Raw genomic sequence first — 22,945 nt, forward strand, 5'->3', positions numbered from 1 at the left:
TTTTATATCAGAGTAAATATTCACCCTTTGTCCAGAATCGCCCCACTGTGTGTAGATATGCAGCAGACGTTTTTCCTTTAATACTTGGCTGCGGGTGGGTCACTATAACATGCAGGCACTGTAAATAAGAACATCCTGCTCACACCTTTCCGTCTAAATCAGGGAGCTTTGCATCCTGGCGGCGCAAAACACGTTACGTAGATAACATCTGGAAATGTGTTAATTCACATTGGGTATTTACTTATATTAATTATATTGAAAACACTGTTTTAGGAGTAAAGTGGACTTACTGAAATATAAAGTGAATCGTTGGGTGTATTAGTACAGTGTTTTTCAACCTTTTTTGAGCCAGGGCATGTTTTTTACATTGGAAACATTTTGCGGCACACCACTAACTAAAAATGTTAGAAAATGACACTGAACAGTACGTTTAATTACAATATAATTTATAATACCCCCAGTTTTTACAGCACAGACACTTGACAAAGACAAAATATTTGCAGAAAATGATTCATAAATGTTTTATAAAATTTCAAATTTCAAAAAGTGACATTGGATAATTTATCACGGCACACCTGACGATCTCTCACGGCACACTAGTGTGTCGTGGCACAGTGGTTGAAAATCACTGTATTAGTAAACTATACTGATCTATGACCATACACAACCATTTGCAATAATGAATCTTAAACCAGTTTACCCTTCAGGAAGATAAAACGCCCCAGGATAATTGCTCATAAAAATCATTTAGCAAAAGAAGTGGGGCCATATGATCTGAAATTCAACATACATTAAATACAATTTAAGACTTCCATTTGGATGCTACAATAAACAAAAAAACACACATCTTGTAAAACATGTATAGTGCGCACATTTTTTTTTAAAAGGCAGTAAGTATGTAAGTGAAGGTAAGAAAAACTAACTAATTGGTAAATCAACAGCAAAATTAATCTTTAGCAGAAAATCTGTAGGGTCCTAAGGTTTTTTTTTTTTTAAGAATCCAATTGTCTTTGCCTTTTTATTTAGGTAAAGAACAAAAAAACAGCACTAATCATTAATCAACAAAAGGAAACAAACAAATATCTGCACAAACTAGCTGCAAGTCAAGTCAAGTCAAGTGAAGTCATGTTTATTTGTATAGCCCTTAATCACAAAGAGTCTCAAAGGGCTGCACAGACCACAGATTATTGCAAACGATAGACTATTATGACACCATCACCTGATCTAAAACCTACATGAGGGCAAATAATACACAGATACAGTCAACATAAAATATAGGTTATTCATATGCTATAGAATAGAAATGTGTTTTAAGCTTAGATTTGAACATTTCCACTGAGGTTGCAGATCGAATCTCAGGGCGAAGAGCATTCCACAGCACCGGGGCCCGAATGGAGAACGTTCTCGAAACTGCGGGTCTCTTCTTGGTTCTTGGGATCACTAGTAGACCAGCATTTTCAGAGCAAAGGCTCCGGAACAAAAAATAGGGGGAAATTATATCTGAAAAATATGAGGGAGCAAGTCCATGCATGATTTTGTATATTACCAACAGAACCTTAAAATTACATCTTAAGCTAACAGGGAGCCAATGCAGGTTAGCTAAAAACGGGGTAATGTGATCAAACCTCTTGTCTTAGTTAAAAGCCTCGCTGCAGCATTTTGTGCGAGCTGAAGGCTCTTGATTTTGGACTTTGAGAGACCGGAGAGTAGTGCATTACAGTAATTGAGGCGGGATATAACAAACGCATGAATTATAATCTCCGCATCCGACCGAGACAGCATAGGGCGAATTTTAGCAATGTTGCGAAGATAGAAAAAAGCTGTTCTAGTAATATTCCTAACCTGTGTTTGAAAGGAGAGATCGGGGTCAAATATGACACCTACATTTTTGACTGAGCCACTCTGGGTGACATTACATTTGTCAATGTTCAGAGCCGTTTTTGAGAACAAGTCACGGCATTTAGATGGACCAGTAACTAGCGTTTTTGTCTTTTCAGAGTTAAGGCACAAGAAGTTTAGTGACATCCACTTATTTATCTCAGTGAGGCAGGCCTCCAAATTTCAACAGTTTAGTATGGCAGATTCCTCTATCGGAAGATATAGTTGAGTGTCATCTGCGTAGCAATGAAAACTGATATTGTACTTGCGAATAATATCACCTAATTGAAGCATGTACATGCTGAAAAGAAGGGGGCCAAAGTACTGAACAGTGTGGAACACCAAAGGTAACACTAAAGGGCTCAGATGTCATCTCACCATATTTACCACAGTGCGTCCTATCTGTGAGGTAGGATCTGAACCATAATAGGTCGGTTCCTGGGAGACCAATCCATTTTTCCAACCGTTCTAGTAAGATATTATGTTCCACAGTGTCAAAGGCAGCACTAAGGTCCAGCAGCAGCAAGAGTGATGAAGCGCCGGAGTCCATTACCAGTAGAAGATAAATACAATACACAATACAATACAATCATACTGTATAATAAATAAACATGTGCCCAAAGGGAGTAGGCTAAGACAGAAGCTTTTAACTGCCTACCCCTATTCATTTTTTTTTTTTGCAGGACAGGTACTAAAGGAACATTTCTAAAATAATAAAAAAAATAAAAAAGACATTTCAGACCCATGTTCCCTCTGATTTTCCACGGGTCTGAGTGTTCACACAAAGTCGGTGAGCAACGCTTGAAACAACAGTGAGCAACCATAATCGCAAGTGTGGCAAGATAATTAATTATCAAACATGTCCAAAACTCGACATCACGTTAGTTTTTGGCAATGCAAAATTATTTTTCTCATTTAAATGAATTGACTCATGTACTATTGCAAAGGTTGTACGGCCTACAAACGTCATTTGTTCTTACAATTCTTTCACAAGATATCCATTTCTTTTTACTACCTGATATATTTTGTTGCATAATATTAACATTTTTGGGGGCTTATTTAGTCGGTTGTAAGATACAGAACTGTACTTAATCACATTTTTTAGTGGAAGTACAATGTTGGCAACAAGATTCACTTGATATAATTGGAAATTATTTGAATGCAACACAAACTTTTTCTTATTTTTTCCATGTTTTTTTCTACTTTTTTTTAAATTCCCTTAAAAAAATCTCATTGTGTTTATTTTTTCCGAGCTGTTACTTTTTTCTTTTTGTTCTCTATTTAATTTTTTCCTACATTTCTTTCTTTTCTTTTTTTTCTGGCTTTTTTCTAAATTTTTCCTTATTTTCCTTCTTCTTTTGTTTCTTTTTTTCTCAGGTTTTTACTACTTTTTCATTTTGGTATTTTTTTCTTTTTTGTTCTATTTCCCCCTTCCTTTAAGTCATTTTGTGTATAATTTTACATAATATTTGGTCATGTTGGGATTAAAGAAGCAAAAACAACCCGAAGAGCCGTTTAGGACCCGAAAGAGCCGGTTCCTTTTAGTGAGCCGAGCCGAAGAAGCCGGTTCTCGACAAACTCTACTAACTTTACTCAACTTCGTTCTACTTCGACTCGACTTCAAAATACCCCATTTAGGACACAACGTGTATTTTTACCTTCATGCACTGTAACTTTGACTTAAGTCACTTCTTAATTAGTAATTTTGAGCCCTCATTTTTGTGCTCTGGCTAGATTTTCTTGTGCCCTGAGAATGTGTGAGCAGTGCGCAACTGCGCACGCACGCAGCTTAGAGGGAACACTGTTTCAGACCTGCAATTATACCGCTAATGATTCCTATAAAATATAAGGTTCTTGTCATGTTAAGAAAACTAAATCACATTTATATATGATTGTGATTAGAAACAATGTATATAAACAAACAAATAACTGTGGAAACACTTTGTGTGCAGTGGCGTCTAAGGGCCCAAGCAAGAAGGGATTGGAGCCCATGGCAAAAAGGGTATGACAGGGATTCATTTGGAAGCACGGCAGGAGACAATGCATTGACGGGATGCATGCAAATTTTAAAAAAGTATATAAAAACAGTGGGGGATAAAGTAAGTAAATGAAGTGTTATCTTTTGTGATGACTGTGTCTCAGGAGGGGTAACAGTTTAACAGCATATTCATTTTTGTTAATAATTTGGGATATTATGGATCTATTTTAATCAGCTAACTCGTAAAATAAATTGGTTTGAGTAGTTTGAATAAAGCGCAGAAATTAAAGACATGTTCGTACGAAAATCAATGGCCTCTACCAGACAAAGAGCTTTCAATGAGTACTCAGGAAAAACACTCTAAAACACAGGATGCTGGTGTCCTTATACAAAGCCACAGTGGATATTCTTGTTTATGGTGTCACGGTGTGGCATGCTGGGAGCATGGCAGCGGACAGGAAAAATATCTTCAGTAGTTGCAGTTCAGTAATCAACACAGCCCAAAAAACATTGGCTACTATCTGCCCAGTCTGGGGGACATTGCCAGCCTGCTATACCATAGCAAAGCCATAAACATTTTAAAGACTCTCCCCACCCAGGCCACAACCTTATTGACCTGTTACCCTATGGTAGGCCCTAAAGGTCCGTTAAAACAAGGACTAAGGCTTTACTTGCCCAAGACACACCACAGGAAGCGGTGCCTCGACAACCTAGGCAATTAAGGGATCCCTGAACCGTGAACCATGAACTCGATGAAAAAAATAATTATTGCTGTTTAGTCATTGCAATAACATTCGCAGGCAGAAGACTGTCTGTTCCGACTAACTAGTGTTAGTTACAGTATGTAACAATATTTTTAAAAAGAAATAAAAAAGATGTTGCATATTTCTGTCCATTTTCCCAAGATGAGAGGAGATTTTTGTTACCACGAAAATTTTTATTAAAATCAATATAAAGGTTTTCACTGTTTTTAACTGAGGAGACTGTGACAATTGCAAGCTAACTGTTCCATTTTAACTTTCAATTACAGCTGTTATCCGTAAATTATGAAAAATAAATACAAGAGACCAAAAACACATTTCACTTGATAATAAGCATGACAAATTTTAATCCGTCTTTTGGGCAGGCATAACACATCCACCCATCCATCCATCCATTATCTGCACCGCTTATCCTCAGTAGGGTCACGGTGGTGCTGGAGCCCATCCCAGCTATCTTCGGGCAGTGGGCAGGGGACACCCTGAACTGGTTTACAGCCAGTCGCAGGGCACACAGGAACAGACAATTAGCTCGCTCATTCACACCCAGGGACAATTTGAACCGGCTAATTAACCTAACATGCATGTTTTTGGAATGTGGGAAGAAACTGGAGTGCCCGGAGGAAAACCATGCAAGCACGGGGAGAACATGCAAACTCCACACAGGAGGGTCGATCTTATGACCTCAGAACTGTGCCGCACATGCTCTAACCACTGCGCCGCCGTCCTGACCCTCATACCACTTATTGTCACAATACAATCACCAATATTTTATTTTTCTCTCCCCCCTCTTTTTACTTATCTTTCATATTTTACACCTTTTGTATACGCAAGAAGAACTTGTTGCATCACAGGGCATGACTCAAGAGGAACAAGTGGGGATGGGGCAGTTTTGGCTTGCAGGGCCCATTAAGTAGGGTTTAAAACGCTCACTCATTTGCACCTTGACAGTTATAAAGTGAAAGTATAGGATATGAACTTTGTCGGTAATTATCAGCCCTGTGAGGGCCTGTGCTGGCTAGGGGCCCCCGAGCAATTGCCTGGTTTACTGAATGGGAACCTACGCAACTGTTTGCACGTCTTCAGACTCCAAAGTGATAAACTGCCTTAGAAACAATTGGTGGATGTTGCTTATCAAGATAAGAATATTTTAAGTATCTTATTTTAGATGAATCCGGTGCACAGAACCTACTGGAGAAGGAAGTGGTTGGACACCAGCAATAAATTAAATAGTGCTTATTATTATTTATTTAAATATAGGTTACGTGCATGCAGTTTTAACATTAAGGAAGGTTCAGGAATATACCATAATAGATGGAATAAGAGCTTGTTCTGTCCACTCCACGCATCGGCCCGGTATTGCAGTACCTCCGGGAACGGTGCATTCGCAATGATCGCAGCAAGGCTTTAGGGCTAGGACCTTAGCTTGGCCTTTTGGCTGAAAGTGTCCCGGCTCCTAGGCTTTGTAGGGTATTATGAACTGACCGATAACGGATAATGGATAATGAATCAAGAAGATAGAACAATAACCCTTAAAAAATCCCCCCCCAAAAAATAATAATGCTATAATCTTATCTCATTTCAGCGTTTCGTTTGGGGCATATTTGCGCATTTAGAATTAATTCACAATTTAAATTATATAGTAATTAATTCATATGATTCGGTGCAAACTGAGAAGGGTAATCAAAACATTGGCTTCAACATTCTAGATTGTAGAATTGTACTGTCAATCTGACTAAATTTAGACATTTTTAATATTTATGTTTATTTTAACATATTTTGAGGGAGGCCTTGACAAGTGGCACACTTCCCTCACACACAGGTGTCAATCGGCATAAAGTTAAAAGGCTAATCTCATTTGGACTAATATTTTACCTGTTCCTAGCTTGAAATGGAAAACTTTGTTTCGACTGTGACCCGTAAGTATCCGGCTAGATATATTTTTAATGCCATTACCGCATTTTAGACGGTTTAATCCACGTAAAAAAAGGACTTGCAGATTAATTTACGTGCTCGCTAACGTGGCTAAAGCTAACCGAAGCTAGTGTTACACTAGTAAAGTTGTGCAGCATTAACTATCGCCTTTTTTTTATTAAATTGCAACACACTCATGGCTTATTAGTTAAAAAACGAGTACATTTGGGTATTGGACTAAGGCAACCCTTATATTTATATACATCAAAATATTGTGATATTAATTTAGAAATGGGCACCTAATTGCCTTGTTTTTGTCATGCAGTAAAATTGCTCTTAATTTCCGTCTTTCAACAGACAGCGCTTTCAACGTGCTTTAAATTGGACGACTAAAGTAACTCTTTAATATAAATTGCTAATCAAAATGTACTTCTAATTTAATAGTCAGAACGAACGCGGAAAGGGGTTGATGTTACACGTATGCTACTTTAACGGGACTCTTGATAGTTCTGAACATTGGCTCTCACAGAAATGTTATGTAAATTTGTTATTAAAACAAGGGCTGCAACTAACGATTATTTTGAAAATCGATTCATCTGATGATTATTATTTTTTTGATTAATCGAAGAATCGGATAATAGAAACAATTATTTCCTTTTCTTTATTCAAATATTGAAATTGTTGGGACAATTAAGAAGATATTGCACAAAACAGAATATTTTATAATATTATACAAGAAAAAATAATCAGTCTTTGTCAAATAACAAACAAATTACATACAAATGTAAGCTATACACCTGCAAATACTTTGGTAATATACTTTTTAAAAAACGTGAAAAAAATAACACATCTTTGTTATTTAAGGGACATGAACTTTTGGAACAAGAAATCATTGAAAATCTGAAAACCCAGTGACACGTATCAATATTAACAATGAAGTGTTTGTCAAATAACGTAACAATAAATAACAATACTTACAAATCAATGGTATATACCTGCAAATGTATAATCTAGTCTTTTGAAGAGTGCCACAACGACAACAAAAATTTTTTGTTGTTTAAAGGAACACGAGTTTTTGATCAAGAAATAAATCAAATGTGCTTTGAGAACTTTGCATTGCAATGCAAAAATGTGAGCGTGTCAATGAGGATCCCAGTGATTGCAGCTGCTTGCTGTGACGTGCATGATGTCTCTTTTTTCTCATGAAACTTGTCATTGTTTGCTGTTTTCTACTGAGATAAGAACGTATAGTATGAGTATTATTAAGGCACTATTTAGATAAACACAATAATTATTCAGAGTGTGCCAGAAAAGTAAAACCTGATGCTTAATCTTACACATATTAACACCATTGTGTGCAAGTTGAGCTTATTTATAAAGCGCAATTAAACACTTCTTAAGCCTACTCCCTTTGGGCACATGTTTATGATGATATTGTATTGTTCAGCTGATTTTTGTGTGTGTTTGGTGTAAATAATTTGTTGTTCCCATTTGTTAATTAGTAGTTGGTACCACTTTTTTTCTGTGCCCAAATAAACCTGATTCTTTCATTTACCTTAAATAATCTTGCTCAAACACATGTTGTCACATTTAAGCTAATAAACGCTCGCAACATCAAGCGAGCGTCAGAGACTAATGTTAGGTTTCCTTAGTTAATCACTCAGACTTTTCCAGAAAATTAAGAAATTAAAACTTGATGCTCAATCTTGCCACCATTGTGTGAAAGTGGGTTTTTCAATGAAGTACAATTAAACACTGCTTAACAGGATTTAACTGAAATAAAAAGTATTTCAGACCCACACCCACACAATTGTTTATCAGCTTAAAACCAAGCGCTTACATCAGCTCAACGAAAGTTACATTTCCACAATTAACTCAAATAACAAATAATGTAGTGGCTTACTCTTCCTCTGAGCTCCCTTCATCCTCGTCGGTGAATCCATGTTTTGGTTTTCATTGCTACCCCAACACCGTAGTGCTCCTGTGCCATATCACTTTTTTTTGTTTTGTGAAGCACGGAGTGCTCCTACACTTTTGCGGACTTCGGTCGAACAGTTTTCTCTCCGTCCATTATGTTTCAAGAGTGGAATTTACTATAGCATTTGAAAATAGTGGCATAGTTGGCACTCTGTTATGGTCACAGAGTCGTGTGGCGTCACTGGCTCTGCGACGTGCTGAATGACACATGACTCACGCGACACAACGAATTGATGAACTCATTTGTTGCCAGCGTTTTTAATCATTGATTTAATCGATTCGTTGTTGCAACTCTAATTAAAACTTAAGTCTGTTGATTGACATAGTGAATAACGAATGTCGACAAAAACTTAGACTGCCTGAAAAAAAATGTCCACCAAGATGAAGTGGGCCAAAAACAAACAATCAGAGAAGGAATCTTTATTGCCAATTTGTCCCTGTTTGTAGATTAATATGTTTGTTTTTTGGATGTATGTTGTCAGGCCTCACAGCAGATCTTGTGCATAGTCACCTAACAAATTCCAGTGAGGTGATTGACATGATCTTCTCTCAAGTATCTGCTCTCAAAGACGATGTGAAAATTGTTGACGTACAGGTAGACTGAAATGCATCAGCTTAAACCTTTCACTTAGCGACTTACAACCTGACTCAAGATCTCTTCCAATTCTGTGAGTCACAGCTCCAAGCCTGTGCCATCCAGCTGTGGAACTGGGCTATTAGTAGGAATGTGGGAGACTCCATCAGTACAAGTCAGAAAGCAAGAGGTACATGGAAGAACTATAACGTTTTGGACCCTGGGTTACAAAATAAGAATAAAAATTCCAATACAATTTTGCAGCACGCCATTCTGCATATTGTCTGATGTTTTGCAGTAACCCCATTAATCCACCAGAGAGTGCCATCCGAAAGCAAATCCTGGTGAGCACCTTGGCCGGTTAAGCAAAAAATGTGAAAAAGTTGAAATTGTTCGTTTATTAGATGGCTTCTAGAACTGGAAAGACCTGGCTTGACTGCAAGAACCCAGAGATGGCAGACCATTTCCTCAAGATGGCAATGGAGGTGACGAAAAAAATTAGAAAACAAATCCAGGTTGAACAAACAAACTGATATATAACGCACCATTCCCAGATTATTGCCAGTGAAGCGATTATTATCATAATTGTTGAAACTCAAATATAAAGGCCATAAAATTAATAGTTTCCTGCCTTCCTCACATGACACGCGCACGGACGCACGCATGCACACGCGCGTAAACATAAAAGCATGCATTTTCTTTGTAGGATTTCAAATCGTTATCGCAATTCACACCGGGTAAATTGCTTTCTAACATTCTTCAGCCCTCATAAAATAATAGGAAATTGTAACATTATGCTGACATATATTGTGTACTCTCATAGAGATGCGAGCACGATTGCATATGCTGTACTGTACAGTAGGTTAGCAACTACATTTTTACCATGAGAAGAGTAGGATCAAATACAAATAACATAGTTTGAAATTATAAACACTATATTGAACTGGATGTATGACATTAAGTAGCCTCTGTTCTTCAGAATTTGGAAAAACTGTATAATGTGCTGACGTCGAGAAGCAACGACGTGCCAGATGTCGACTCATCCAAAAGGGATGTGGAGAAAGACATGCTTCGGATCCTCTCCTTTCAAGCAGAATCGGTTGGTTGTGGCGACACCTTGCATAGTTGTTCTTGTAAGATTTGGCAGCCAAGGAGGTGTTGTTATCACAGACTTGTGAGCCAGCTATAGTGTGACGTGAGAAGCATTGAACAAGAAAACTAGAATGATGGAGATGTGCTTCACTTTAAGCTGAAAAATTGTCTGCCTTGTGATTTTTAGATCGAGATTAATGTTATTCTCAAAATTGCTTTAAAGCCATTATGTCATGTTAAGCAAATGAAAACATAATGGACTTATGACTATGATTTATTTTGGTAATGCTCATCAGGGAACTACAAAACTCATATTTAAATGCAGCCCTCCATCTTCCTTGCAGGCTGTCATGCAAGGCAAAAACCAAGAGGCCGTGTCTTATGTGAAAAGTTGCAAAGACATGCTGGATCGTCTGCCAAACCAAGTACTTTATTTAGCAACATTCTGCCATAGCGAACTTTTCAAAACGACCCCTTGGCATACACTAATTTAATAGATTGATAGTTTTTGGTGGGAAAAATTTAAAAATGAAATATTTTTTTCTCTCTCTGTTTTAGACGAGTTTCCTTTCGTTAATGTGCTACAACTTTGGAATAGACCTGTACCATCTTCAAAAGTTTGAAGATTGCATTATCTGGTTAAGGTACATTTACAGTTTTGTCAAGTATCTGCTTCATACTATTGGTGGAAAAAGCAAGTTATTTTTTGTGTGTGTATTTTTTCTTTTAGGCAGAGTATTGACATCAGCAAGTGTTATGTAAAATATTCCCCTGAATCCCAGGTTCAGGTAAGGATTGCTATGCATGTTTCTACTTAATATATTTTTGCAAAGTCAATCCCCCAAAACTAGATGATCTTCTAAGTAAAAAAAAAACTTCTGATTGGCATAAAAGTCACCATGCTTAAAAGGCTTTAGAACCCTAAAGCAAACAAAAACGTTTTCTTCAAATGTTTTGACTGTCTTCAGTCCAAAGTCTTGCGCCTCATGGCTACTGCATATCTCGAGTGGGATGCTCAAAAGTTTCACAAGGAGGCACTGATGGCTGTTGACTTGGCCAACAAGGTCTGATATTAAAATTAAATATTAAAATGAACAAAAAACAACAGAGCTCTCTTGTAAGTAGTGTGCGTATTTTGTCAGGAATGTGTGTGTGCTTCTGGGCTCTACCTAAAGATCAAGATACTCTTAAATTCTGAAGCCTCCGAAGAAATGATCACCGCAGGTTAATCCGTACAGTTTTCTGGAATTATCCTGTGATGTGTAGGATTTTTCAAAATGGATCCACCCCACTTACCAAACATCTTTCCAGGTCTAGATGAGATGCTGCAATCAGACATTTCTCTAGAAGTGTGTCTCAGTACAGTCAAACTCCTTGTATCTGAAAAACGGTAAGCTCACTTTGCAGGAAAATGGACATTCATGCATACATAAATGGATATATTTCCCTCTTTTGGCATTTTTGTGGGAAAAAAAACCCACCAAAGATTTTATACAATTTTGCTCGTAGAATAAATACGCCAATTATTTTGACACGCCTTCTTCCAGCGAAGGGCCAGCCTTGGAGTTTTTGAAACGCTCCAGTCTTCAGTTTGAGTCGTCCTCCTCCCTGGGAACTGCACTCGTCCTGCACATTGAGCTCCTGCTACATCGAGACAAAGAGCTTCTGGCCAAGCAGAAAATAGAGGACGTCATCAATGGTGCTGCACAACATCATATGTGTCTTTGTTTGACGCATGCAGATATCTAACAAGAAATAACGATTTGCATAGCACACTATGCGGGGAGGCAGTTGGGATTACAGGATCTTTCAAGCCTTCATACCATGTTGTGGGACAAAGCAGCGAAATATGTTGAGGTACCTGGACTGAAATAATTGTTTGATTTGTATTTCACGATTATACAGATTACACAGGGAAGACTCGTGGCTGTTTGGTCATTTTTTTTCCATTGTACAATTGAATTCAGTCGATCTTTGTTGTGCTGATAAGGTAATTACAACATTTAAAAGTATGTAGGTTCATAAAAAGTAAAGTAGGCACCTACATTTCAAATATACTCCAGCATGCATTCCCAACAAAGTAGTAGTAGTATTAATTGTTACTATCTGGCAATGGTTTGCTTATTGCTTCTGCTTTGTTGATGTTCTGCTTAGGCGAAAGATTACACAGAGGCACTGCAGTGGTACAACTACTCTCTGAGCTTCTTTCAGGCTGGTGAGATAGACTCCAACTTGGCCAAACTGCAACGGAACAGAACCTTTTGCTTCATGCAACTCAAACAGCTGGAAAAGGTAGTAAAACTCATTTTAATCAATTTTAACTGGGTTATGAAAGATATCACTAATTTTAAGCTTTTACCTTTCCTGTTCTCACTCTCTCAGGCAAAAGAAGCTGTTAATGAGGCTGAGCGCTGTGATCCCGATAGTATCTTCACACAATTCAATATTTACAAGCTAGCAATACAAGAGAATGATAGGGAAAGAGGTGGCTACATAAAGCATTATCCAACAATCATTTGTATTGACTTTCCATCATCATATTTGTGTCTGTTTTTTGTGTGTGTGTGTGTGTGTGTGTGTGTGTGTGTGTGTGTGTGAATTAGCTGCTAAGTCAGTGAACATGATGGCACGCTTGTCCAAGGATTGCCAAACCACTGGGCCTGTCTCTGAGAACGCTTCATCCAACCTCCTCTGCTGGGCTGTTCAGATTGCTTTGGAGGTAGAATGTATTTACTATTTTTGAGGTTGCACTGAGTACGCAATCAATTTATTTAAGTGTGTTTTGGCTTAATAAAGGGTGTAAAAGTTTGTTAGATTGTTCAATAAATCTGCTACGACTATGAATAATGTTGATTATTTCATTTGAGACTGATGAGCTCATTTTAAATCTAATGGCAGAACAAACAGCAGGACACGGCCATACATGTACTGCAAAATTTATGTGAGACCTGCAAAGATGAAGCTTTGGTTCTGAAGGCCCTAAGGTTAGTGATAACCAAAATATGGAGGGGAAAATGCTTATTAAGTATATTTGAGTAACTGTAATATTTTAAGTGCAGAATAAACTTGCCGTATTAAAAGTAAAGTGCATTAAAAAATCAAGCTGTTTTGACAGCTCATTTTATCTTAGAAATTGCATTTTATTTTAATTTTAAGAAGTATTCGACTGTGCGGACTGGTCTTCTAGGTGTCTGGTTCGACTAGAACTCTCCACCATAGAAGCATCCAGTAATGATGAAAGGTACATGAATAGTGTAAATGTTGATTTGAAACAAATCTATTTCACCTTTGATGCTTTTCTACAGCGTCAAAAGTCTTGATTCGTTGCTGCCTTATCTAAATACAGGTAATGAGCGGAGCTCCGATACGGGTTTGAGCCTGTTGTAAAATAAAACATTTTTTTTCCTGCTGTCACTGCAGCACTCCAAAAGCTTGTACAGCGGTCATGTTTGACTGTGGAGCAGTGCACAGACGAAGCCAACTGGTTCAGAAAAATAGGTATCCCTCTCAAATATTACTTTTTTGCCTGTAGTAATCCCACAACACATTTAGAAGGCATGAGCGTTCTATTTTGCGTCAATTACAGCTTGGAATTCAGCACTGCAGTGTGAAAGCAACCCTGACAAAATGCGAGATTTCTTTGTGTTATCTTACCAGGTAAGTGACAACTATGAGATTTATTATGTATACTGGCATATAGAAGTTGTGGACACTTAAAAAAAACGTACTTTTGACCCCGTCAAGGAAGTATTCGTGTATTTGTAAGTTTATTGTTGTGTTTGTTTGCTGAACATACAAATAGTTATTTCTAAAAATATTCACTTAACTAAACATATACTTTAATATCTATACCTTAGTTGGTAAAATTAAGTTTACATGTTTATTTTATTTTATATTTGGAAAAGACAATACACACTGATAGATACTGGTATTTAAAACGAGTTTACACAAAACATATTTCCAATAAAATTCTATAAAACAAATGAAAAAATTTCATTACATATTTTTAGGGATTTGTGTTTCAAATATTTTACGGTGGAATATAATTTAAACCTTTTTGAAGCAAAAATACATGACTGCAAACATCATGGCACACTTGCATAGAATCAAATCACAGCTATGTGCACCATTAGATCACACAACAGTTACAGATCATCGTCAAATAAGCACTACTTCTTTTACGACTACAAATTGTGTGCCCTTAGTTGAATGACAATGTACTGGAGCCTTTTTTCAGTTAAAATAATGCAAAGAATCGTTGAGTTTTTATGCATTTGTTATGTAAGGGGAGAAAATAACTGCCTGCTCCTCTCCAGCTATCCCAGATGTGTTATCCCGATCGTGGGATTCTCGTAGCCCAGAAGACATGTCTACTCATGGCTGCTGCAGCCGCGCTACAGTTCTGCAGGACCTCTTCTTGTGCTGACCAGGTTTTTGTCTTCTTTTCATAGATGAGAGGAACAATGCACATTATTGAACCCAAAATATTTAAAATATCAAGTAATTGTAGCTAAAAAGCTAAATTTCCATTGATAGTTGTAATATTTACCCAATCTGAAAAACAAATTTAAAAGCTGTTCAGCTGCATAATTTGTGTCATGATTACCGATTCAGAGCACCTGTGATTGCTCAATTGGCGCCAACAGCCTGGACAGCTGACTGGCTGATGCTCTCTTTTTAAACCCCCGGCTTCCGAGAGGAAGCCGTCAGATCGTCATGCAAACTGTTGCCACCAGCTCAGTAAGCCTTTTCGTCCGACTCTGTTCCTGCCCTGCCTTTCTCTGCCTGATCTTCGTTGCCAACCTGTTTCCGGACCTGACTTTGCCCGTTCTGCCTGCCTGTTACCCGACCTCGTTTCCGAAATTGACACCGCCTTTGCTCTCCAGTCCCGGCCAACGACTTGTAATTCCCGCCCCCCTCCTCGCTATAAACGGAAGTGCTACTTCCGCATCGCCTGCTCCCGTTGTCCGTCAGCCATCGATCGTGGAAGCAAGCCCTGCTCTCCCTCTTTATTAATAAAAACTGTGAAAACGAGCGCTATCGGGTTCTGTGTCCGTTTCTGGTCTGTGACAAGTTGAAGGAAATAAACATATTGTATGCGCATTATTAAGGTCATAGCATTACATTCGCAACTTGATTTCTTTTGTAAAATCTCACATTAATAGTGTTTTACCAACTGTTTATTATGTTGCAAGATGCAATTAAGCTACATCATTGAAGTGAATGAGATGGAAAATCTCAATAAGAAGGTGAAAACATTCTTTTTTTTATCAGTTCTCTGAACTATTTGATTGGATCCGGCATTTGGGTTTAAAGTGATTTCAAATGAGATGATCAAAACATCTTTCATTTGAAAATGTTTTAATGTATTAATACATACCAGGTCAGCATCTTTACTTTTTCTTAAATGTAAGACATTTATTTTTTTCCTTTACCACATGTGCTTTCTTATAGCCTGACCTCTGTGTTAGGACTTGAATGGCACAAGTGATACATTTTAAATGGTAGTCACAGGCCTGTAATGTTTACTTGTTGCCTTGTGTTTCCCAGGCGCAAGATCTCCAGCAAGTCCTTGAGCACATTGCGTTATGTAGAGAGGTGTGGAAAGCCCTAAAATCATCAGGTAGCATACATGGTGTCTTTGTTTGGTCTAAGGATCATTACTCACTGAATTGTGACATGGACAGAAAGCTTACCTAAGGACCAAACAGATACACTCTTGCTACTTTATGAGTTTGAGGCACGTGCCAAACTTAACAATCCTGAGGTGGCCAGCGTTCTGGATACAATCTTAGAGTTGGACAACTTGGAGGCCAAAGTGCTGGAGACAGTTGCAGGTAAAATACAATCATGACATGGTGCTGGGCAAATTATCCTCAACACTAAATCTCAAAATATTAGTGGCTTTTTTCTTTTGTCATTAGTTTTTAATTTGTGGGCAGATAAGAAAATTAAAATGTAGCCTTCTCAAGAAAACGCTCTGTGTTTTCTCTTAGCATTAGCCATGGAGCCTCCAGCCCACTTCCCTATGCTATGCAAGAAAGCCCTGAGGATTGCAATGGTCATCCACAAGAAACAACCAAATGTTGACCTGGCTGAGTGCAGGCATGTCAGCTGCCTGAAAGCGTGAAGCCCTGGTTGGCACCTTACACCTTCTGTGTCGTCCTCAGCAAGTGCATCCACAGCCTCATAAAGCTCTCCCTGCCCAGCGGCGCATCTCAACTGGAGGCCCGCCTGCTGAATGAGGCCTGGGACTACTTTGACGAAGCGTTGGCACTGGTCGCTTCTGCTGCAAGTCACTCTTAACATCTTTTTTTTTTTTTGTCATATACAAGACAATAGAAACAATTCGTACTAGCCACCAGTGTTGGGCGCATTACTGGAAAAAAAATCTGTTACAGTTACTAGTTGCTTAATTAAAAGGGAATTCAGTTACCCCCCCAGATTAAAGGTCACTCCCGGGCCGCGCGACGGAGCAAGTTCGGTGGACGCGGCGTCACACGGCGCTACGCGAGAAAAGGCGGCGGGCGTGATCGGGCTACCCCTGTAACTGGGGGGAGCCCGCTCGTCCGACGACCCCAGTAGCGCGGCGTGACGGGCGAAAGGCGGCGGACGTGCGCGGGACCCCCGTAACTGGGGAATCCCCCTCGGCTGATGACCGTAGCACGGCGCGCCGTTCTCGTTTCCCGGCGCGCGGTTTCGGTGCGGCTTCCGCTTCACACATCTAAAAAATAATTTAAAAAAATATATATATATTTTTTTTTTTTTTCCTTTTTGAAGGGTCGTTGCTACTTCACAGATTTTCACTTTTAGCGGGTGGTTTTGATCCCCATTAATCGGGTCTAAAAAAAAAATAACTTAAAAAAATATATATTTTTTTTGAAGGTGCGCCGCTACTTCGTGGACTTTCACTTACACGGGTGATTTTGGTCCCCATTAACCGCTATAACCAAGGTCTCACTGTACTTAATGATCTGCATTTATAAATAGTGAAGTAACGTAGTAAATGATCAAGTAGTATCGTCACTAAAGATACAATGTTGTATTAAAAATGTGTTACAGTACTTGTTTCAGAGAGAGAGTGTTTCAGGAACGCATTTCTTTGGAGTGTGATGGTCCTAACACTGGCCACCTCCATCTCACTCATGATGAAATAAATGCCACTGTATCAACTGCTGATACAAATTAGATCAGAGGTTCAAAATGATCTTCATGTTGCTGGCACCTTTTCCCACTCGGGCTGCCAAAACATGATAGGCCATGCCATTCACTTCTTATACTGGCAATAAATTGGTGTTTTCACTGTCATTACCAACTGTCACGAGACAATGGGTTTGAAGGCTTAGAATTAGCAGATGCTTCTATTCACCATCCTCCTTCCTGCCAATTACCAAGACTGAAAAAGGCGGATTGCACATTTCCCCCTTTTCATTCTACGAGCCGCTACTCCAAAAATGCAGGAATTCTGTGAATGCCCAAGCATGCCTGAAGCCTTTTGACGGGGCCATTCGCATTTTCACCAAGGTTCCAATCTTTCCCATCTGTCCCTTTGGTAGCCGGATGGCCTTGCAGAGACGCAGATCCTGTGGCTGCTGACCCGGGCCTGGAACACGGGCATCCTGCTCTACAGCCTGGCGCGCTACAAAGAGGCAGAAAAGTGGTGCAGCCTGGCCATGAGCTTCGTGCGCCACCTGGGATCTCTGCAAGACAGCTACAAGACGCAGGTAATGGCAGGGTGGCTAAGGCACTTTTCTATACAAACATTCATTCCTGAATAACTCAATCTGTCGAATGGATGCTCATGTTAGGAAGAACAAATGTGTCTAAAATACAGCAAGAAGTCAAAAATGTCCATTTGGAGATTCCTCTTTTACAAATCTATTTTCATTTTCCAGCAGCACAGATATTAAATTGTAGTCTAAGTGTTAACTTTTTTAATTTTCCAAAATTGGATGATTGGTAACCTTTTGGTGGAAAAAAAATGTAAACACATTCTTCTAAAAACTTTATTCCAGACCAAAAAAGATTTCAATAGCTTTGTCAAGTGTTTGACTTGGATATATGTACAGTAAAATATTTTATATATAATATAAATATATATAATATATATATATAATATATATATATATATATATATATATATATATATATATATATATACATATCTCATCTCATTAGCCGTACCGCTTATCCTCATTAGGGTCGCGGGGGGGGCTGGAGCCCATCCCAGCCATCTTCGGGCAGTGGGCAGGGGACACCCTGAACTGGTTGCCAGCCAATCGCAGGGCACACAGGGACAGACAACTCATTCGCTCATTCACACCTAGGGACAATTTGGACCGGCCAATTCACCTGAAATGCATGTTTTTGGAATGTGGGAGGAAACCGGAGTGCCCGGAGGAAACCCACGCAAGCACGGGGAGAACATACAAACTCCGCACAGAAAGTCTGGAGCTGGATTTGAACCCACGACAGGTTCCCATGAGATATATATATATATATATATATATATATATACTGGACTGTCTCAGAAAATTAGAATATTGTGATAAAGTTCTTTATTTTCTGTAATGCAATTAAAAAAACAAAAATGTCATACATTCTGGATTCATTACACATCAACTGAACTATTTCAAGCCTTTTATTATTTTAATATTGCTGAATTTGGCTTACAGCTTAAGAAAACTCAAAAATCCTATCTCAAAATATTAGAATACCATGAAAAAGTATACAAGTAGGCTATTCAACTAATCACCTGAATCATCTAATTAACTCGAAACACCTTGCGAGGGTTTCCTGAGCCTTAAAAACACTCAGCTTGGTTCAGTAAACTAAATCACAAGTATGGGGAAGACTGCTGATCTGACTGCTGTCCAGAGGACCATTGATACCCTCCATCAGGAGGGTAAGACACAAAAAGAAATTTCTCAAAGAGCAGGCTGTCCACAGAGTGCAGTTTCAAAGCATATCCACAAAAAGTCTGTTGGAAGGGAAAAATGTGGCCGGAAACGCTGCACAACCAAGAGAGATGACCGCAGCCTTAACAAAATTGTGAAGAAGAGCCGCTTCCAGAATTTGAGGGAGCTTCAAAGACAGTGGGCTGAAGCTGGAGTCCAGGTATCAAAAGCCACAGTTCACAGACGTGTCCGGGAAATGGGCTACAATAGCCGTATTCCCATGGTCAAGCCACTTCTGAACTCAAGACAACGGAAGAAGCGTCTGACTTGGGCTATGGAGAAGAAGCACTGGACAGTTGCAGAGTGGTCCAAAGTCCTCTTTTCAGACGAAAGCAAGTTTTGCATTTCATTTGGAAGTCAAGGCGCCAGAGTCTGGAGAAAGGCTGGAGAAGAGCAAAATCCAAGTTGCTTGAAATCCAGTGTGAAGTTCGCACAGTCAGCAATGGTTTGGGGAGCCATGTCAGCTGCTGGTGTTGGTCCACTGTGTTTCATCAAGTCCAGAGTAAATGCAACTGTGTACCAAGAGATTTTAGAGCACTACATGCTTCCATCTGCTGAAAAGCTCTATGGAGATGAGTATTTCATTTTCCAGCATGATCTGGCACCTGCCCACAGTGCCAAAACCACCAGTAACTGGTGCACTGACCATGGCATCACTGTCCTTGATTGGCCTGCTAATTCCCCTGACCCGAACCCCATCGAGAATTTGTGGGGTATAGTTAAGAAGAAGATGAAAGACACCAGACCTACAAATGCAAATGAGCTGAAGGCCGCTATCGAAGCATCCTGGGCATCAATAACACCTCAGCAATGCCACAGGCTGATTGCCTCCATGCCACGCCGGATTGATGCAGTAATCCGTGCAAAAGGATTCCCAACCAAGTACTGAGTGCATCAATGGACATTTTCAAATGTTTGATTTAGTTTTGCTGTTATAAAATTATTTTTTTTACTTTGTCTGAGGAAGTATTCTAATATTTTGAGATAGGATTTTTGAGTTTTTTTCAGCTGTAAGCCAAAATCAGCAATATTCAAATAATAAAAGGCTTGAAATAGTTCAGTTGATGTGTAATGAATCCAGAATGTATGACATTTTTGTTTTTTTAATTGCATTACAGAAAATAAAGAACTTTATCACAATATTCTAATTTTCTGAGACAGTCCAGTATATATATATATATATATATATATATATATATATATATATAATATTTTTAACCAGCTCTGTGGCCTTGGGGGTATTGCGCCCGCCCCGAGACTGGGAGGTTCTGGTTCAAGCCTCGGCCGAGTCATACCTAAGACTTAAACATTGGTACCCTTTGCCTCCCTCCTTGGCGTTCAGCATTAGGGGTTGGAATTGGGGGGTTTGGTCACCTAATGACTCCCAACACCTCAGTTGGGTTGGGCGAGGGGGCTGGGAATCCCTTCCTCTGAATCAATCTCCCAAAAAGAGTCAGAAATGACTCTAGCCAGGATATGGCTGTGGTATATATATATATATATATATATATATATATATATATATATATATATATATATATATATATGTATATATATATATATATATATATCATATTTTTAAGAAAATTACGTGAAAAAATCGAATACAAAATTCCCTTGCTATAACGCAGCTTACTTTTCATGGTTTAGCTACTTCACCAATTCGCATCATGCATTGTGTTCTGCAATCCGATTGGATAAACAGTCTCAACATTATTAACTTCCACATAGTAGTAAAGACAACTTCATTTAAAAAAAAATATATGAATTGATTTTAACAATAAGCAAAAATACCTAAACCTTTATATATAAGTACATTTCATTGATAGGTTTGTTTTTATTTTACATAAAATGAGGTTCACTTGATGGGAGGTGAGATGATAGTCCACCATTGTGCTGCTACGGGTACCCCAAATAACAAAAACTCTTGTGAAAGGCTAGGCAAAAAAAATGTCAAGAAAAAGGCTGCGGTTTGGTCACTTTGGGTCTCTGTCGTTCGTAATCTTCCTTTTGCTTTTGTAGCACTCGTTTTTCCATTGCAATACACATAACAACATCTACAGGTCAAATATTACACATTGTCACTTTGACGTTTCTGCAAAAGGAAGGCGTGTTTACCTGAGCCAGTCTCACATTATTAATAACAGCAGATGAATGTGATTGTATGATTACAGCATTTGCATTTCATCAACATAATTCCTTTTTTGGAATCAAAAGAGCACACAGCATAATTGTCCTCTTCTTGCCTTTTACGCCATCACACTTGATTTGAAATTTAAATAGCAACTTGTGCCTCAAATGTTGACTTTTGTCTTTCATTTGAGGACCGGCTGTATCGCTGCTATTTGTTAATGACAAAAGCGGTGCTCACAGGATCAACAATTGACTATCTGATTGTATCCTCAAAATGTTTCAGAACTTGTAGGATGGACAATAACCCGAAATATTCCACAAAAGCATATATTTTACTTTCTGAAAACAATTAATTAAAGGGAAAATGTACCCTTAAGACAAAAACTGAACATAAAGAACAGTTTTAGAATGGGTTGAGGAGGAATTGAAACCATGATCCACATATGCTAGTGTGATTTGGAATGGTTTATTTTGTCCCAATACTTTTAGTCAATTGTATGAACATTTTTGTTTTTTACTCAAAGCGAAAAGTTGGGAGATCGAATATGTCTTTTGTTGAAATTAGCATTGACAAGCATAAGGATGAGAATTGTCCCTATATTTGTGCAGGTGTCCCAGCTGTACAGCACCATCCTTGACCGGTTGGACAACACAAAGAACATTTCGTTAATTGAAGATTGATTGCATTGGGGAGAAGGTTGGTTTTGTTGTAGCAAAAGTCAGGTGTCTTTGGGAGTTATGGTTGAAGATCTGTTTCAAAATCAATTCCCCAAAATGTTTGATTAAAAACAAATGTAGTTCTGTTTGATATAATGTTCCAGTTTAACATTGGAATATGTCAATTTGACCAACAAAGAAAATACATTCATTTCTGACATGAAGGGATATAAAATTCAGACAATAGTATTTCAATATGTTTGAATCTATTTAATTATTAAGTATATTTTGCTCAATTTAAAAAAAAAAACCCGCTTGAACATGGGTTTCAAAGTCATTTTAGTTCAAGGGGCCACATGGTAGAAAAAACACTTGCAAGGATAGGACGATTAAATTAATACTATTAAAAGTGTGCGTTACCTGGGGATCTTTCAGAGGCTCACAATTAAATTACATTTCAGGGGTGTATGATTCCAGTTTAAAAGAATTAAGTTTTTTTTCAACAATATTGTTTTCCTTCACTAAGCTTTAATATGTTGTAACGTTTATCAACTGTGCATTTGTAAAAAGAAAATAATAAATAATTATTTAATCCATGTACTGCTGCTCGTTGCCTGATTGGCTCTCCTCCTATTTAAACTCAGTGCTCTCATTCACTCCTTGTCAGTCCGTCAATGAACCTCTGCACTTGCAAGGCAAGCATTTTGATTTTGTTCGGTATCCTGCTCATGTATCCAGTATTGATCCTGTCCGCATTGTCCTGTCCGGAATCTTGCTCGTGTATCCAGTACCTGGTTTCGATCCCGTCTGTCCGGTATCGGTCCCGTCTTGTCCGGTATCTTGGTTGTGCATCCAGCATCGATCCCGTCTGTCCCGTCCTGCATCTTGCTCGTGCATCCTGTATCCGGTATCGATCCCGTCGGTCAGGTCCGGTATCATGCATCCAATATCGATTCCGTCTGTCCTGTCTGGTACCCTGCTCGCCTGCCACTGGCTTCCTGTTTACCCGCGCCTGACTTCTCTGCCC

The 22,945-nt window shown here is 38.7% G+C and overlaps 1 protein-coding gene across 1 annotated transcript; it reads left to right on the forward strand.

Annotated features, from left to right (window-relative positions):
* The first annotated feature begins 6,315 nt into the window (after positions 1–6,315).
* On the forward strand, positions 6,316–22,522 carry tex11 (testis expressed 11). The gene is made up of 29 exons (XM_088344699.1): positions 6,316–6,533; positions 8,988–9,100; positions 9,185–9,269; positions 9,344–9,423; positions 9,484–9,564; positions 10,059–10,178; positions 10,516–10,596; positions 10,730–10,815; positions 10,902–10,959; positions 11,140–11,235; positions 11,314–11,395; positions 11,483–11,561; positions 11,719–11,870; positions 11,943–12,028; positions 12,326–12,463; positions 12,554–12,656; positions 12,775–12,890; positions 13,070–13,155; positions 13,359–13,412; positions 13,477–13,517; positions 13,592–13,669; positions 13,758–13,828; positions 14,488–14,601; positions 15,722–15,794; positions 15,859–16,008; positions 16,168–16,280; positions 16,346–16,462; positions 17,728–17,895; positions 21,871–22,522. Exons 1-29 carry the CDS (start codon positions 6,506–6,508, stop codon positions 21,940–21,942), a joined length of 2,721 nt encoding a protein of 906 aa, XP_088200825.1. The 5' UTR covers positions 6,316–6,505; the 3' UTR covers positions 21,943–22,522.
* The last annotated feature ends 423 nt before the right edge of the window (positions 22,523–22,945 follow it).

The sequence above is a fragment of the Urocampus carinirostris genome, chromosome 9 (genome assembly GCF_059441175.1).
Source record: "Urocampus carinirostris isolate Australia breed hairy pipefish chromosome 9, RoL_Ucar_1.0, whole genome shotgun sequence".
NCBI classification, from domain to species: domain Eukaryota; kingdom Metazoa; phylum Chordata; class Actinopteri; order Syngnathiformes; family Syngnathidae; genus Urocampus; species Urocampus carinirostris.

Coding starts and splice junctions, on each gene's coding strand:
- tex11 (XM_088344699.1), top strand. CDS start 6,506: ATGGAAAACTTTGTTTCGACTGTGACCC. Junction 11,562..11,718: donor CTCCTTGTATCTGAAAAACG/GTAAGCTCACTT, acceptor GCCTTCTTCCAG/CGAAGGGCCAGCCTTGGAGT. Junction 16,463..17,727: donor TGGCACTGGTCGCTTCTGCT/GCAAGTCACTCT, acceptor TCCCTTTGGTAG/CCGGATGGCCTTGCAGAGAC.